The 14,867-nt window shown below is 41.7% G+C and overlaps 2 protein-coding genes across 2 annotated transcripts in view; one reads left to right on the top strand and one right to left on the bottom strand.

Annotated features, from left to right (window-relative positions):
* The window catches only part of LOC309843337 (uncharacterized protein), a 16,285-nt gene extending 9,832 nt beyond the window's left edge, over window positions 1-6,453 (bottom strand). Inside the window, exons 1-2 of the mRNA XM_082688762.1 lie at window positions 5,964-6,453; window positions 5,597-5,701 (exon numbers count right to left, since the gene is read on the bottom strand). Of these exons, the coding sequence (XP_082544888.1) occupies window positions 5,597-5,701; window positions 5,964-5,990 (132 nt within the window). The 5' untranslated portion in view covers window positions 5,991-6,453. The remainder of the gene's footprint in view (window positions 1-5,596; window positions 5,702-5,963) is intronic.
* ALG14 (ALG14 UDP-N-acetylglucosaminyltransferase subunit) overlaps window positions 1-14,380 on the top strand; it is an 87,997-nt gene extending 73,617 nt beyond the window's left edge. The window contains exon 4 of the mRNA XM_082688761.1: window positions 13,751-14,380. Coding sequence (XP_082544887.1) covers window positions 13,751-13,981 — 231 coding nt within the window. The 3' untranslated portion in view covers window positions 13,982-14,380. The remainder of the gene's footprint in view (window positions 1-13,750) is intronic.
* The last annotated feature ends 487 nt before the right edge of the window (window positions 14,381-14,867 follow it).

Here is a 14,867-nt window from a genome sequence, read left to right as displayed (position 1 = left end):
GAAGGGATGCTGTTTTAGCATGAAAACAACACTCATCTCGTCCATCTCCATCAGAGCTCTTGGGTGACCAGGTGCATTGTCAATGAGCAGTCATATTTTGAAAAGAAATCTTTTTTTTTTCTGAGCAGGAGGTCTCAATAGTGGGCTTAAAATGTTCAGTACATTATGTTATAAACAGATGTACTATCATCCAGGCTTTGTTTTTCCATTTCTAGAGCACAGGCACAGTAGGTGTAGCAAAATTCTTGAGGACTCTGGGGTTTTCAGAATCGTACTGGCTTCGACTTCAAGTCACCAGCTCCTTTAACACCTAACAAGAGAGTGAGCCTGTCTTTGAAGCCTTCAAGCCATGCATTGAGTTCTCTCTAGCAATGAACATCCTAGATGACATCTTCCAATAGAAGGCTACTTTGTCTACATTGAAAATCTTGTTTGGCATAGTCCCCTTCATGACTAACTTTAGTGGGATCTTCTGGATCACTTGGAGCTTGATGTGTCACCTTGCACTCATATGTTAGAGAGATGGCTTCTTCCTTAAATCTCATGAAACAACTTCACTAGAATTGAATTGCTTCTCTCAGTTCCTACAAATGTTCCTGTCTTTTGAGTGTATAACAGGAAAGAGTCCTCAGTGCAGGCTTTGGCTTAAGGAAATGTTGTGGCTGATTTGAACTTCTATCCAGATCACTACAACCTTCTCCATAACAGCAGTAAGGCCGTTTTGCTTTCTTATCATTTGCGTGTTCACTGGAGTAGCACCTTTAATTTTCTTCAAGAACTTTTCTTTTGCATTCACAACTTGGCTGACTGTTCAGCAACTTTTGGCCTGTCTTGGCTTTCAACATGCCTTCCTCACTAAGCTTAATCATTTGCAGCTTTTGATTTACAGGGAGAAATGTATGACTCTTCTTTCACTTGACTACTTAGAGGCTCTGGTAGGGTTATTAAGCAGCCTAATTTCAAAATCATAGTGGCTCAGGAAACAGGGAAGCCCAAGGAAAGGGAGAGAGACGAAGGCAATGGCCAGTGGTAGAGCAGTTGGGATAGCAAATTTATCAATTAAGTTTGCGATTTTTTTATGGGTAAGATTCGTGGCTCCTCAAACAATGATAGTAGTAACATCATGATCAGTGATCACAGATCACCATAACAAATATAATAAAAATGAAAAAGTTTAAAACACTGTAAGAATTACCAAATGTGACACAGAGACATGAACTGAGCAAGTACTGTTGGAAAACCAGCAATGATAACCTTGCTCCACACAGGGCTGCCGCAGGCCTTCAGTTTGTTGAAGACAAAAGCAAAAACAAAAACCACAGTATCTGTGAAACACAATAAAGCAAAGTGCAATAAAACAAGATATGCCTGTACTACCAAAATAATCTGGGCATAAATTATCTATGGAAAATTGCTGACTATTTTCAGTTCAACAAGATAGAAGTTTTTTTTTTAAGATTTTATTTATTTGGGAGAGGGACAGGCAGGAGAGAGAGAAACAGGCTCTCCGCTGAGCAGGGAGCCCAATGTGGGGCTGTATCCCAGGTCCCTGGAAGCATGACCTGAGCCAAAGGCAGATGCTTAACAACTGAGCCACCCAGGTGCCCCAAGATAGAAATTTTATACATAACTACATGGAAAAAAAAATTAAGGATCATGAGGAAAATATCACTTATCTAGTTAAGAAGGGGCCTTGATGAAAGTCAGGAATTACATAATTGCTCTGATCAAGCCAGTTCTTCCTGTTTAGAATGAATACTCCCTTCTCTTATAAAAATGTTTACCATTTTCCTATTTAATCTACTGAAAAGCTTTTCTAATCCATCCTAGTCCAATGGCATGTTACAGTTTGCCATTAATTTCTCCTTTAAAGCTATAAAATATTAGTAACAATTGCCAAAATTTCACTTTCAGTTAAACTCCCTGCGTCCTATCTGCCCTGGAGCCAACCTGGCGTTGAGCCACTTCCAGCTAACACCAGATCTGGTTGACAGGTGCAGGACAGTGCCAGACCAAGATGGTAAACGGGAGCACCCCAGGCTGTGTTTGAGTCTTGTCTGTGTGATCTTATTTGATTTCTGTGTGCCTTAGTTTTCTTGTCCAAAACATGAGGATAACAGCACCCACCTCAGAGGTGATTATAGGGTTTAAGTGAGGTAATTAATGCAAAATGGGCTACACAGGCTCTGTGCCTGGCAATAGTAGGTGCCTGTAAAGGTCAAGGTCTTGCCCTTCTTTGTCAGGTAACAGGGAGAGGATTGAAATAAATGACTCCCAGAGTCTGCATCTAGCAGTAGCAATCTGTGCTTTTGGGAGAGCTACTGAGTATAGGGCGTAGGGAAAGCAAAAGGAAAAAATACGGAATTAGTACAATTCAAAGATCTCTGTGAAATAATTTCAGACTGTTGAAAATACAATGAAAACAAAGAAAAACAAAACAAACAAACAAAAAAAAAAAAAACAAGAAGGCAGGAAACGTCACCTTAACCATTTGGTCCTGAGAACAGGAAAACTAAAAGATTCAGTTTCCTCAACTGCTTCCAGGAAGGGTTAGGAAAACAATGTTTGGTTTAGCCTGACAATGATCTTTAATAATGATACAAAGCAGGTGTGGCTTAACCAGACCACAGGACCAAGGAAGCCTGAAGGGTGGGGCTCAATCCCAGGACCCTGGGATCATGACCCTCACTGAAGGCAGGTGCTTAACCAACTGAGCCACCCAGGTCTCCCTGTATTTACTTTTTTTATGATGGGAGATCAGGACAAGGCAATGAAATGCCAACCCAGTGTGTTCCATACAACCGCTGAGTGCTTTTTGCCTACTCTGCACTTACGGTGGGAGGGTTGGCTGTCATCATGTGCAGAGTGCCAAAAGCGTGTGGAGCCTTGTCTGCAGGACCATACTAACATGCACTGAAACTACAGCTAAGTGTCCCTGAGTTGTGGAGAGGACACTGGAGCCTGATACCAGCGTGTCTCTGCCACCTGTTTAGCTAGCATCCCTGTTGCTAAATCCAAACCCACAAATCAGGAAGGTCACCAGAAGGTTGGGAATTCTAGTTTCCCATGCAAGGGGAAAATAGCCAACTCCTGTTTTGAAATGAACAAGAGTAGGCTTATTCATCATGTTATCAGGCTTGTTGACTGTGTTATGGCCATCAGCTTTCACGGTCATTTCAACACAGGCTGGGAAGTACACTACTGGGGCTCCGCAGACCCAGAGCAGGGACATTCAAGAATCCTTCAGTCATCTACCGTCTGTGCAAATCCAGAAAATACCACTGCTGATCATCAGGCTCCTTCCTTCATTTTTTTACACAAGCGTCACTTGGAGTGGAGCAGGCAGGGCAAAAAATATGACTGGAAGTTAAAGAGACCAAAATGGATGGTTGGGTCTACTCTTACAAGGGACCCTCTGAAGGGTAGGATAAATCATGCCAAGTCAGTGTTATGCCTGTGACAAAGAAAAGCCGTATGAACACTCTTAAGAGTTTGAAAAATGCCACAATTACACTACTTGACCTTTGGATAGATTATAATAATAGCTGCCATTTACTGGATTTTCACCATGGGCCACTATGTTAGATGCTTTACATGTATTATCTCATTTAATCTTACAGTAACACTATTACATAGATGCTATTTTCCTTGTGTTCTGTTTCTCATTGATTACTCTTCCCCACCCCTAACATTCTCTGCCTCACCACTACAAACCCCCAAGAAAGAGAATACTTTAGAGTTTATTGTTCGCCTCCCCACAAGGACATCTGACTAGGGTCATCTGGCCCTCCGTATCTTTGTCTCCAGTAGGTGCCACTAGAAGTCAAACCCCTGAAGCAGAGTTTAAAAACTCTGTTAAAATATAATTTGTCTCAAGCACCCACCCCTCTAACCCACCAATACTTTTCATTGGCCCTCGGTGACTTACAGTCAGTCCACAAAACCTGTCTCCTCTTTCCTGCCTCTTGCTCTAACAATGTCTGATTCACTCGGAAGACCATACCACTTCATCAGATATTTGCTCTCAAATCCCCTCCTCCCACATCTACCTTGACCTCCATACCTACTGTCTCCTTATCATGCTTTATGTTATATGTTCATACATGCACCTGTTACTTTCTGTCTGCCCACTGGAATGTACGCTTTCAGGCTTCTGTTCACTAGTACATCTCTAATACCCACAATGGTGCCTGGCATATTATCTTTGCTCAATAAGTATTTCTTGAATGAAGTGATCCATAAGTGAGGAAAATGAGCCATGGAATAGATGAGCATTTTGTTCCTGGTAACATTGCTGTGGGACAGCCAGCCCGGGTCTGTGTGATTGTAAACCCCTGGCCCATGTTGTCCAGCTTCTTGATGGATCATGTGAATGCAGTATGAGTGAGAATGTTCTGGCTGAACTGGAGTAGTCAGTGTTGAAGTGTCAGTGTAGGGAACTTAATCAGTTGGGAAAGATCCCACAGGACCAAAGTTTACTGCTCTTTTTTCTATTGTGATTTAGAAGAAAAGGGTGTATTTGGTCACTCAGGTGACCAAAATGTATTCTCCTGTATATTTGGTCTTCAGCCACAGTTCCTGACTGAAAGCTCCTCAATAACCCTTGGAATTATCTAAATGATGGGAGCGATAAAGGTTTTGGGGTTGTTTTGTTTTGTTTTGCTATTTTTGTTTTGTTTTAGAAATCCCCTAAGTTGCAGGCTGGTTACCAGTGTAGCGAGACATGTGATAAGAGGGTTTGAATATTCAGTCCCAACTTCCAGGGAGGGGAGGGGACCTGGAGGTTCCATCCATTGCCAGTGGCCAATGATTTGCTCAATCATGGCTATGTAACAAAACCTCCATAAAAACCCAAGAAGATGGGGCTCAGAGAGCTTCTAGGTTAGTGAACACATGGAGATTTGAGGAGAATGGCAAGCTCTGACAGGGCCTGGAAGCCTGGCATGCCCTTTCCCTATACCTTCCTTGTATATCTCCTCATCTGGCTGTTGATTCATATCCTTTAACATCCTTTGTAATAAATCCATAATCTGTTGAGTAAATGGATTTTTCTGGGTTCCATGAGCCATTCTAGGTAATTAATTGAACCCAAGGAGGAGATCATGGGAACCTCTGATTTACAGCCATTGAGTCAGAAGTACTGGTAACAACTTGGACCTGCAGGTGGTATCCTGAGTTCAGGCAGGTGGTTGGAGCCTCCAGTTTGTAGCCTGTTAGCCAGTCAGAAGCACCAGTAACATCCTGGGCTTGGGACTGCTGTCTGAAGTGGAGGGCGGTTTTGTGGGACTGAGCCTTTTACCCAAGGAATCTGATTCTGTCTGTGAGTAGTGTCAGAATGGAATTAAATAGTAGGACATCCAGATGGTGTCTGGATCATTGTCAATGTGGGGAAGCGTACACACGTGCGAACACACACAAACACACACATACACATTGGAACTGGGTCCAGGAACCTAATTTACATTAGGAACAGTTGTTTTGAGTTGTAACCAAGGAAGATGCAAGTAACTGATCTTTTGAGGAACCAGCAATATAGTCAGTGTCCTTACAACATGAGCACATGAGCCTACATAAAGACAGTTTATAATTTACTTACCTTTTTGATATGGTTTAAAAGAAGATGAAAGCTCTCCCTGGTTCTAGAGAAGTAGGGAAGTATCCGGTGGACCGTGGCATATTTGTGCAGCAAAGCAGCAAATGCCTGTGTAGAACATGGAAGGAAAGCAGCGATCAAATTGGAAAAGTAGACCTCAAAAATGCTATATGCATAAAGATGACAACTCTGAAAATTCAGTGTTAGCAATGGAATTGTAAGAGACCTTGAGGTCCATAAATAGCCGGTGATTCTAGTGTTTAGGATTTTATTTGGTTATTTCACGTTGTTTTTGATATTTAGATGTTTCTGTTTAACTGTTAATACTCAGATGATTAACTATACATAAAAAAGAAGAAATGCACTGTACCGTATTGTGAGCCAAGGAATACGTCATCCCATCTGCTACACATCCTTTTCCTTCCTGCTGTCCACCTCCTCGGCTCTCGGACCCTCGGCGCTGCCTTTGCTCAGGCTTTACCCCAGCCTTCTGGTGCTTGACAGTAACCTCTTCAGCCACATGTTACAAACCACCTGCTCTCCAACTGGAGTTTCTTCCTCACTCTCTGGATTATTCTCAGATGCTTCTCTCCCCAGTTTTCTGAGCTGTTCTCTCACTCATCTTCCCCTCCTCCTTGTCCGAATGAGGCCATGCACCTATCCTTCCCCTGCTGGAGTGCTTGCCTGCCTGGCCCTTCTTACGGCCTCATCCTCATCCGTGTTTCACTATGTCTGCTTCCTGTGCTCACAGTTTAGCGCTCCTAGCCCTGCCTGAGCAAATGCTAGGCCTGTTCTGACATGATCCACTCCTCCTCTAACTCTGCATTTGCTACTCTCAAAGCCTTTGTTCTTTCCCTACTAGTCTGGGTTCTTGGTAACAAACCGTAAAAATCCACTCTGGCTGACAGAAACAGAAAGAGAATTTAGTGAAAGGCTCTGAAGAGCTACAGTTTTATGATTTATAAGAAATACACACTTGGTCATCTGAATGACTATATGTATTTTTTGTAATGTATTTGGTCTTAGTCCAAGGTTCCTGGCTCAAGGCTCCTAAAACCCTTGGAATTTCCTGTGATAGGGCAATGAAGGAGTCTTTTGTTATATTAATGAAGGTGATTTTTGGGTCCTGGTTGCCGGGAGGACCAACCCCGTGATTAGAGGGCTGGAATTTTCAAGTTTCCCCCACCCTCCCATCTCGGAGGAGGGAAGAGGGCACTGGAGGTTAAATCAGCCAGTGGCCGATGACTTAGTCATGACCATGTAATGAGGTCTTCATCAAAGCCCAAAGATCTGGGTTCCGAGAACTTCTGAACATTTGGGAGATTGTGGAGAGTGGCATGCCATACTTCACTCTATGAATCTCTTCATCTGGCTGTTTATTCATATCTTTATCATATCCTTTAATAAAAATGGTGAGTATAATTGTTTCCCTGGTGCTGCAAGCGGCTCTAGCAAATTAAAAGAACATAGGGAGGAGGTTGTTCTAACTTCCAGTCTGTAGCCTGTCTGTCAGAAGCACAGGTAACAGCCTGGGGCTTTTTACAGGTGTCTGAAGTAAGGGGTGAGAGCCAGTCGTGCAGGACTGAACCTTTAACCTGTGGAATCTGGTACTGTCTCTGGATAGATCATGTCAAGACTGAGTTGAATTCTCAGTTAGACTGCTGGTATCCGAAAACTGCTTAGTGTTGTGTATAGGGAAACCACCCCCCCACACACACATACAAACACTTTGGAATTGGGTTCGGAACCTTAAAAGAAGAGCTCTCAGGATTACTGAGAAAGCTAATACAGTAGGATTAGAAAACATGGAAGGACCAGGTGGGAACTGAGCAGCTAGGACCATGGCCAAAGTTCCATGGCCGTAGGGCTGGTTTGGGAGGACAGTGCTGCCGCCACTGCTGGACAGTGAACACGGCAACTGCCATGACTGGAATTGGATAGGAGACTCTTGCAATGGCACCTTTGCCACAAGAAAAGTGTCTCCTCCAGAGCTGCTTTTCCATACCACTAGCTCCTGGTCCGATCTAGGCAGAAACATCTGGCCAGGTTACTGGCCTGTCCACGAGCTACAAAGCAGGCCCAGAAAGGAGTCTCACTTGTGCTCTGAGAGGTGGGCTCAGCTTGCTGCCACAGTTCAGTGAGAAATTGCTCAAACAAATTTAGGCAGGCGCAGAACCAAAACACCACATGGCCCATTCCCAATTCATGACAGTTGTTTTATTAAACTTTGTACAACTTCCTTAAGTCCTTGAAGCTGTTTCTTCTGACCTCTCCCTCAGCAAGAACTCTGGAACATAGTGCAATCCAAAATTAAAACCTTAAGAATCATATATACAAAGATGTTTAAGCAACATGATTTAGAACAGGGGAAAAAAAAAACATACTAGTCTAAATTTCTACCAATAAGGGAAAAGTTCATTGAATTATGAGATATCCATAGGATTAAGTATATACAGTCATTAAAAATCATGGATTTAAAAAAAAAAAAAAACTTTGTATAGCACACAGAACTATAGCTTAAGAGAACTTTACAATGTTTATATACAAGCTCTCACAATTATGTGTGTGCACATACGATCCTATTTTATAGTAAAATATATAAATGTTTATATAAAGACATTCTTTGAAAGAGAATGTTAACAGATTGATGCGATTGGAAGGATTACTCTTTTTCTTTATGCTTTTTGTAGTTTTCACATTGAGCTGAAAATTATTCAAGTATTTAAAAGAAAATTGGCTAGGGGCACACTTCTGGTGCCATCATTTTTATCCCTTGTCATGTCCTCAAAAAGTAGTTTTTCCCAACCCAAACTCAAACTAAACACCCCATATTCTAACTCTTTGATGCTGGTATTGAAAGAACTCAACTCTTTTCTGTACAGTAAGTTCCTCCCTCCCCACCAGTGTGTTCCCGGGGCTCTTCATGTTCACAGAGAGTCGTCGGCTCTTGCCTGCTACCTCACCCAGCTCCTATTGGAGCTTCCCTCCTCCTGGGCTCACTCTTCCCCTGCCCTGTATTTTAGCCCAAAGATTTGCTGAAATAGCCTTATCAGAGGTTTCCATTACTCTTCTCTTGGCCACACCTAAGGATCTCTATCTTTGTAGCTTTGATGACTACAAGAAACATGATTCCTTATCTTTGGCACACTGTTTGGGCAGGCTAAGTCAGATGACCTTGTGGTTTTTTTATCTTTCTAAAATAAGAAGGTACATTCTTAAGCCCCTCGTCTGACTTTGTTTCCCATTAAGCCTTACATCCAAGCTGTTTTTCTCCCTGTGTCTCTGGAATTGTTCCTACACCTCGGTGTTTGCTCCCTTCACATCTCCCCATTCACCTGTCTAGAAAGTAGAGCCAATATCCTATAAACAGAAGCATTGCTTTTGAAACCTGTGGCCTTCATGGAGACATCCCGTCTGAGCCTACTCAGCTGTGACAGTGGGCTCCAGTTCTCCAGCTTTATCCATGATCCTCGGAGCTCCACAGAGCCTTCCTTGCAGCTCTGTTCCTGCGGTTCATGAGCTCTCTCCAACCTCTGCCTCCACCAGCAAGAGGCTGTTTCAAAGTCTGGCATTCAGACCAGCGGTACCTCAAGAGTTAGATTCTGCCTCTCTGTCCATTCCCTGCAATTAGAGTCAGCAGAATCAGACTCTCCATCTGGCTTTCAGCCTCACCTTCGCATGCTCCCTGTTGACTCACTCTCAACTTCATGGTCTCTTATCGTCAAACCAGTCCAGGACCCCAAAGGCCCTGGCCCATTTTCTGTGTATGGGAGCTGAGTTCAGACTACCCAGGTTAACTGCATCGCTTCATACACGCTGATGTTGTGTTTCAGCCAATGGGACTTGACCTGTGATGACCCAAATCTACAGAACAACGATCCTCTTGTAACTATTGATCCTTGATCCGGCTCATCCACCCTCGTGATTCATATTTATATTAGCCCTGACCTCCTTCTGTTCTCCAAACCTATAAGTTGTATTAGTCTTGGTACAGCTCTTGGATTTTCTACTGTCAGAGAAGTTTATTTATTGATGTGTTATTTCATCTTGCAGGCACGTATTGAACACCTACCATTCGGCACTGCAAATACTCAGAGGCTCGTCAGGGAGTTAGACAAAATAAAGAGCTATGTCAGTTAGTACACTTTTTATTACTACCGACAGAAGTCCTGATTCATACTGCTAAAGCAAAAACGGAATGTATTCCCTCACATACCTGGCAAGTCTAGGGATGGATCTGGTTTCCTTCAGGCACAGCTGGATTCATGGATCATAAATGCCACCTTTGGGACCTGGCCTGTCTTCATGTCTCAGCTCCACTCTGTTCTACTTTGTGATGGCTTCATTCTCATGGCAGCAAGACAAATGTTAACGGTGCCAGGCCTACCCCCTTCTAGGTCCCAGGATAGCAGAAAAAGCACTGCTCTCTCAGCAACCCCAACAAATGTCCCACTATATCTTGTGATTTCTAACTGGGTGAGGTGCTCTTCCCTGAACAAATGACTTTTGTCAGAGAAATTTGATGCCATGTCTGTTTAGACTGGAGTCATAGGTCCTCTCCTTGGAGTTGAGTATGGAGTCTACCCCAGCACTTAGGTTGAGAGATACAGTGGTTCCCCTGGAGAAAAGGCAAATGGATGTGGGATGCTTGGGATTTTTTTGTTTTGTTTTAGGGCTTTTTTTTAGGGGAGATGGTTTTTTAAAACTGTCAGTTAACAGTCATCATGTTTATAATAAGTGCATATGACAGAGTTCAATATAGCAAATAAAGCATTTGACTCCATGTACAATAGACAAAGAAGGATTTCCTCCTCCTTTATACCCCACTCTTTCTTTTGAGAAAAATTCAGTGAGTACCTTTTTTGTTCCAGGTACAGAATATAAATAGTCCAAGACATCGACTCTGCCAATAAGGAGCTTATAAGGTAGTGAGGAGAAGAGAGAATAAAAGCAAGGCCCTCCACATTGATCAATAATGTCCATTTAAGAAATAAAAATATAAAGATTATTTCTGTGTTTATTATAAAATTTAAAAGACATCGTCAATCATTATATTGTGTAACATTGTTTAACATCTTTTTTTACTTCTGTTTTGTTCAGTGCTTGGAATAAGACTTTCTGATCTCCTTCATTAAATAGCAGAAACTCCATAATCCACAATTTTTAAATACGTTTGCCTAGGCTTCTATAAAACTCGGAATTAAAACCTGTGGCTAATGAGAATAGCTTTCCTTATCCTAAATTTTCCTTGAGATTAATTTTCCTTTTTTAAAAATACTTGATTTATGGTTTTATCATACCTAGGACTTAATATAGTAAGGTGCTTCAAAATAAAGATATGACAGAGATAAACAAATGAATACCTTTAACTTTGACTTTTATCTTCAGTTTCTGCTTCTGATCTATAGCAGGTTGCTATACATCTCCCACCAATGCCCCATCATTTCCCTGCCTGTATACAGACATTTCTATCAGGGTGTTCACAGTTTGTGTATACAGAGAGTGAGATGAACACATGTGGATATGTACATTTTTTAACAGCAACAAACATGAAAATATTTCTGTGACATTGAAGACCCAACAAGTAATCTTTATGTTATTTTTTAGCTGTAGTTTTTCTTTTATTCTGTACAATGGAGAAAAAGATTGAGAAAGCAACAAATAATCCTGGGTTTAGGGAACACATTAATGCAGTGATTCCCCACTGCAGACATTTGGCAATGCCTGCAGACATTCTTAATTGTCTTGACTACTGGAATCTTGTGGGTAGAGGCCAGGGATGCTATTAGACATCCTACAATGTGCAGGACAGGCCACCACAATGAAAAATTATCCTGTCCAAAATGTCAATAATGCCACTATTGAGAAACCTTGCATTAATAGGATTTTTGGAATTCTAAACCCTGAAAGGATTCAGAACAATCTTCTAATTTAGGCCTAAGACAACACTAGAGGCAAATTAACATCGTTGAATTAAAAAAAGAATCCTGGAGCTGACAGGGAAGGTCATTCAGCCCAGTCTCGCCTGGTGTATGGTAACTGAGTCACAAGAGAAAAAGTGACTGAAGCACTAGAACTCCTCCACTCCTGGGGCACCTGGCTGGCTCAGTCGGTTAAGCATCTGATTCATGATTTCTGCTCGGGTCCTGATCACAGGGTCGTGAGATGGAGCCCCGCATCAGGTTCCATGCTCAGCAGGGCATCTGCTCTGGATTCTCTGCTCTCCCCCTCTACCTCTCCCCACTGTGCTCTCTGTCTCCCCTCTCTCTCAAATAAATAAATATTTTTAAAAATAATAATTAAAAAAAAAAAAGAACTCCTCCACTCCTAAACGTGTGATAAGCCAACTTGCCCAATCTCTCTGTACTTCAGTTTCCTTTTCTACAAAAGGGACAATAAAACTTGCCTCAAATGATTGCTGTGAGGAGTAATTGAAATTATGCTTGTGAAATGTTTAGGACCGTTCCTGGCCACCATGAGTTGTTGATAAAGAGTGGTGGTGAGAGCCGAGGTGGTGACTCTCTTTACTGTTGTTGCCCAAGCTGACTGAACCCTGTTCCTGACTCTCAGTTCCATTTTCTTTCTAGTTCTCTGCCTTGAGGGTCTGTGAAGAAAGGTTCTAGGGGCAACTCAGTAGGGATTCAGACTAGTCTGAAAAGCAGCTTAATGGCTGGTGATTCAAGGAAAACTGAACAAAAATTCTTCATAAAAACAGGAAGTTAAATTGTAGGTAGACACTCTAAGGATGGCACAAAGAAGATTGGTTCTCACCTGAAGCAGACTACCTTCTCTCTTCCCAAAGCTCTGTGAATGGTGTGCCAGGTGGTCATGCCTTCAGGAAGGGTGGAGCCTAGGTAATATAACTTGTATCAAACCCTTAAGAGCCCTGGAGGTGTCTTAAGCCCTGGCAGTTTGTCCATCTGGGAGAATCTGAAATGCCAAGATGGTGGGGCAGTGTGTCTGGAGACCCTTTCAACTCTAAGATTTCTTGATATCTGATAAGTTTTGCGGACTTCGTTCTGGGAACACCATGTGATGTGGTAGATAATGTCCAACAGGCATACATAGACAACCACAACTCTCCTGTTTTATCATTTGTGGTATAAAAAAATGCTTTATTGGGGCACCTCAGTATCTCAGTTGCTTAGGCATCTGACTCTTGATCTCAGCGCAGGTCTTCATCTCAGGGTCATGAGTTCAAGCCCTGGGTCAGGTTCCACGCTAGGTATGGAGCCTACTTTAAAAAAAATGCTTTGGTAGGTTTTACTAATTCAGTCTGTCTGTATGAGCATATGATTAAGATGTTTGTGCAAATACTTTTTTCTCTGAAAGTAATAATAAATTACCTTACCAACAATTCCGTGAAATAGGTTTCCTCTCATTTTCTTAAAAGACTTCTAAAATTCTTTTCAGTTGCTCTAGGAGTCGAATTTTTATTTCTTTTGTTGTTTTTGCCAGCTAAATTGTTTTTAACCAGTGGCTTTCTACAAAAATTAGCAGAATTCAAAAGCATTAAACTCTGGACCACAAGCACAGATTAAATTTTCTGGAGGAAAATATCTCATTCATTTCGTAACCTTCTCTCAAATATCCCATCTGTTGAATTGAACTCCTAAAAGATTCTCTATCCCACAAAGATACTCCACATAGTCATTTAAAGACATTTTTTCTCCTATATCTTACATGTCAGTGCTCCAGCTGTTAGAAGGATGATTTTAAAAAATTAGTAAGAACAAGTTGATACATGAGAAAACAATGACTCACAGCTGACTTTATCTGTCTTCTGTGTTTTTGTGTGACATTCAAGATCCACAAAACATCTGGAGAAGAGCAGCACACACAGGTCCAATGAACGCTGGCTGAGCACTAGGTCTGGCTGTGCTAGACACCTCTGGTAGCACGGGGCACACCACTCAGGCCCAGAGAAGTTAAGCTATTTGCCCCAAGCCACACAGTTGGTAAGCAGGAGAGCCAGCAACACAGCCCTGCCTGGCTCCTGAGTGCATGTGTTTCCTTCATACTAGATCTTGACACAGAATAATTCAAGGGTTAGAATAATAAAAAAATCTCCTCTAAGATGTGACTGTTTTTCATTTTAAATGCCTCATTCAGATTGGTGTTATGTTAATTTGACCTTCAATTTTTTTTTTTTTTAAGGTGTTGTGTAATGGACCAGGAACATGTGTTCCTATCTGCATATCTGCCCTTCTCCTTGGGATTCTAGGAATAAAGAAAGTGATCATTGTCTATGTTGAAAGCATCTGCCGAGTAGAACACTTATCCCTGTCCGGAAAGATTCTGTTTCACCTCTCCGATTACTTCATTGTTCAGTGGCCGGCTCTTAAGGAAAAGTATCCCAAGTCTGTGTACCTCGGGCGAATTGTTTGACAAATGACAGCTTACTTCTCTAGAATTTTGCAGCCAACCATATTTATTATAACTGGAGTAGAAAAAAACTACATGTTTATTGTGAAGGCTTCTGTGGGTCCTGAGAATTATTGGTAGTGAAGAGTAAAAAAGGTGTAAATAATCCAGTTGGGAGACTGATGGTGCTCTTACAATTACAAACATTAAGGGGCACCTGGGTGGCTCAGTTGGTTAAGCATTAGATTCAGGTCATTATCTCAGGGTCGTGAGATCGAGCCCCATGTCAGGTTCCCCACTCAGCATGGAGTCAGCTTGAGATTCTCTTTCTGCCCCTCCCCCCACACGTGTGTGTTCTCTTTCTCTCTCAAATAAATAAAATCTTTTTAAAAAATTAAAAATAAAACAAACATTAACCATTAAGTATTTATGCCTCTGTGCACCAAATTTCTTTTTTTATCACTACCTGCAAGTTATCTTCTGACTTGTTTTAGTAATATTTTTCCTACAGCTAAATACAGTATTAGTATGATTAGCAACATTTCCTGTTCTGCAGCTTTTTTTTTTTTTAACAATATTCTGCATTGTAAAAAGAAAAGAAAGATATTTCTTAGTTTTTGTTCAGATACAGGAGGCTCTGTTTCCTGTATGGAAGTAGTGAAGTCCCCAGTGAATCCTTTGAGCATAAAGGAAGCAGTCATATTACATGGGCTTCATGACAAGTTGCACTCCACAGGCTTCCAGAGCCATGAGCATAAACCAAGATCATTTTTTGTCTTTAGTTTTGCTTTGTGAGTCGTTGCTCTCAATCCAGAAGATTGTTTGAAATCTCTTGTTGAATCGTTAAAATAAATTAAAAGGTGACAACTGTCATAGTACTAAAAACGTGATTCTGTGGCTCAGGAATCCA

Source organism: Mustela nivalis, assembly GCF_964662115.1.
Source record: "Mustela nivalis genome assembly, chromosome: 10".
NCBI lineage: Eukaryota > Metazoa > Chordata > Mammalia > Carnivora > Mustelidae > Mustela > Mustela nivalis.
This window is presented reverse-complemented; position numbering and strand designations above follow the sequence as displayed.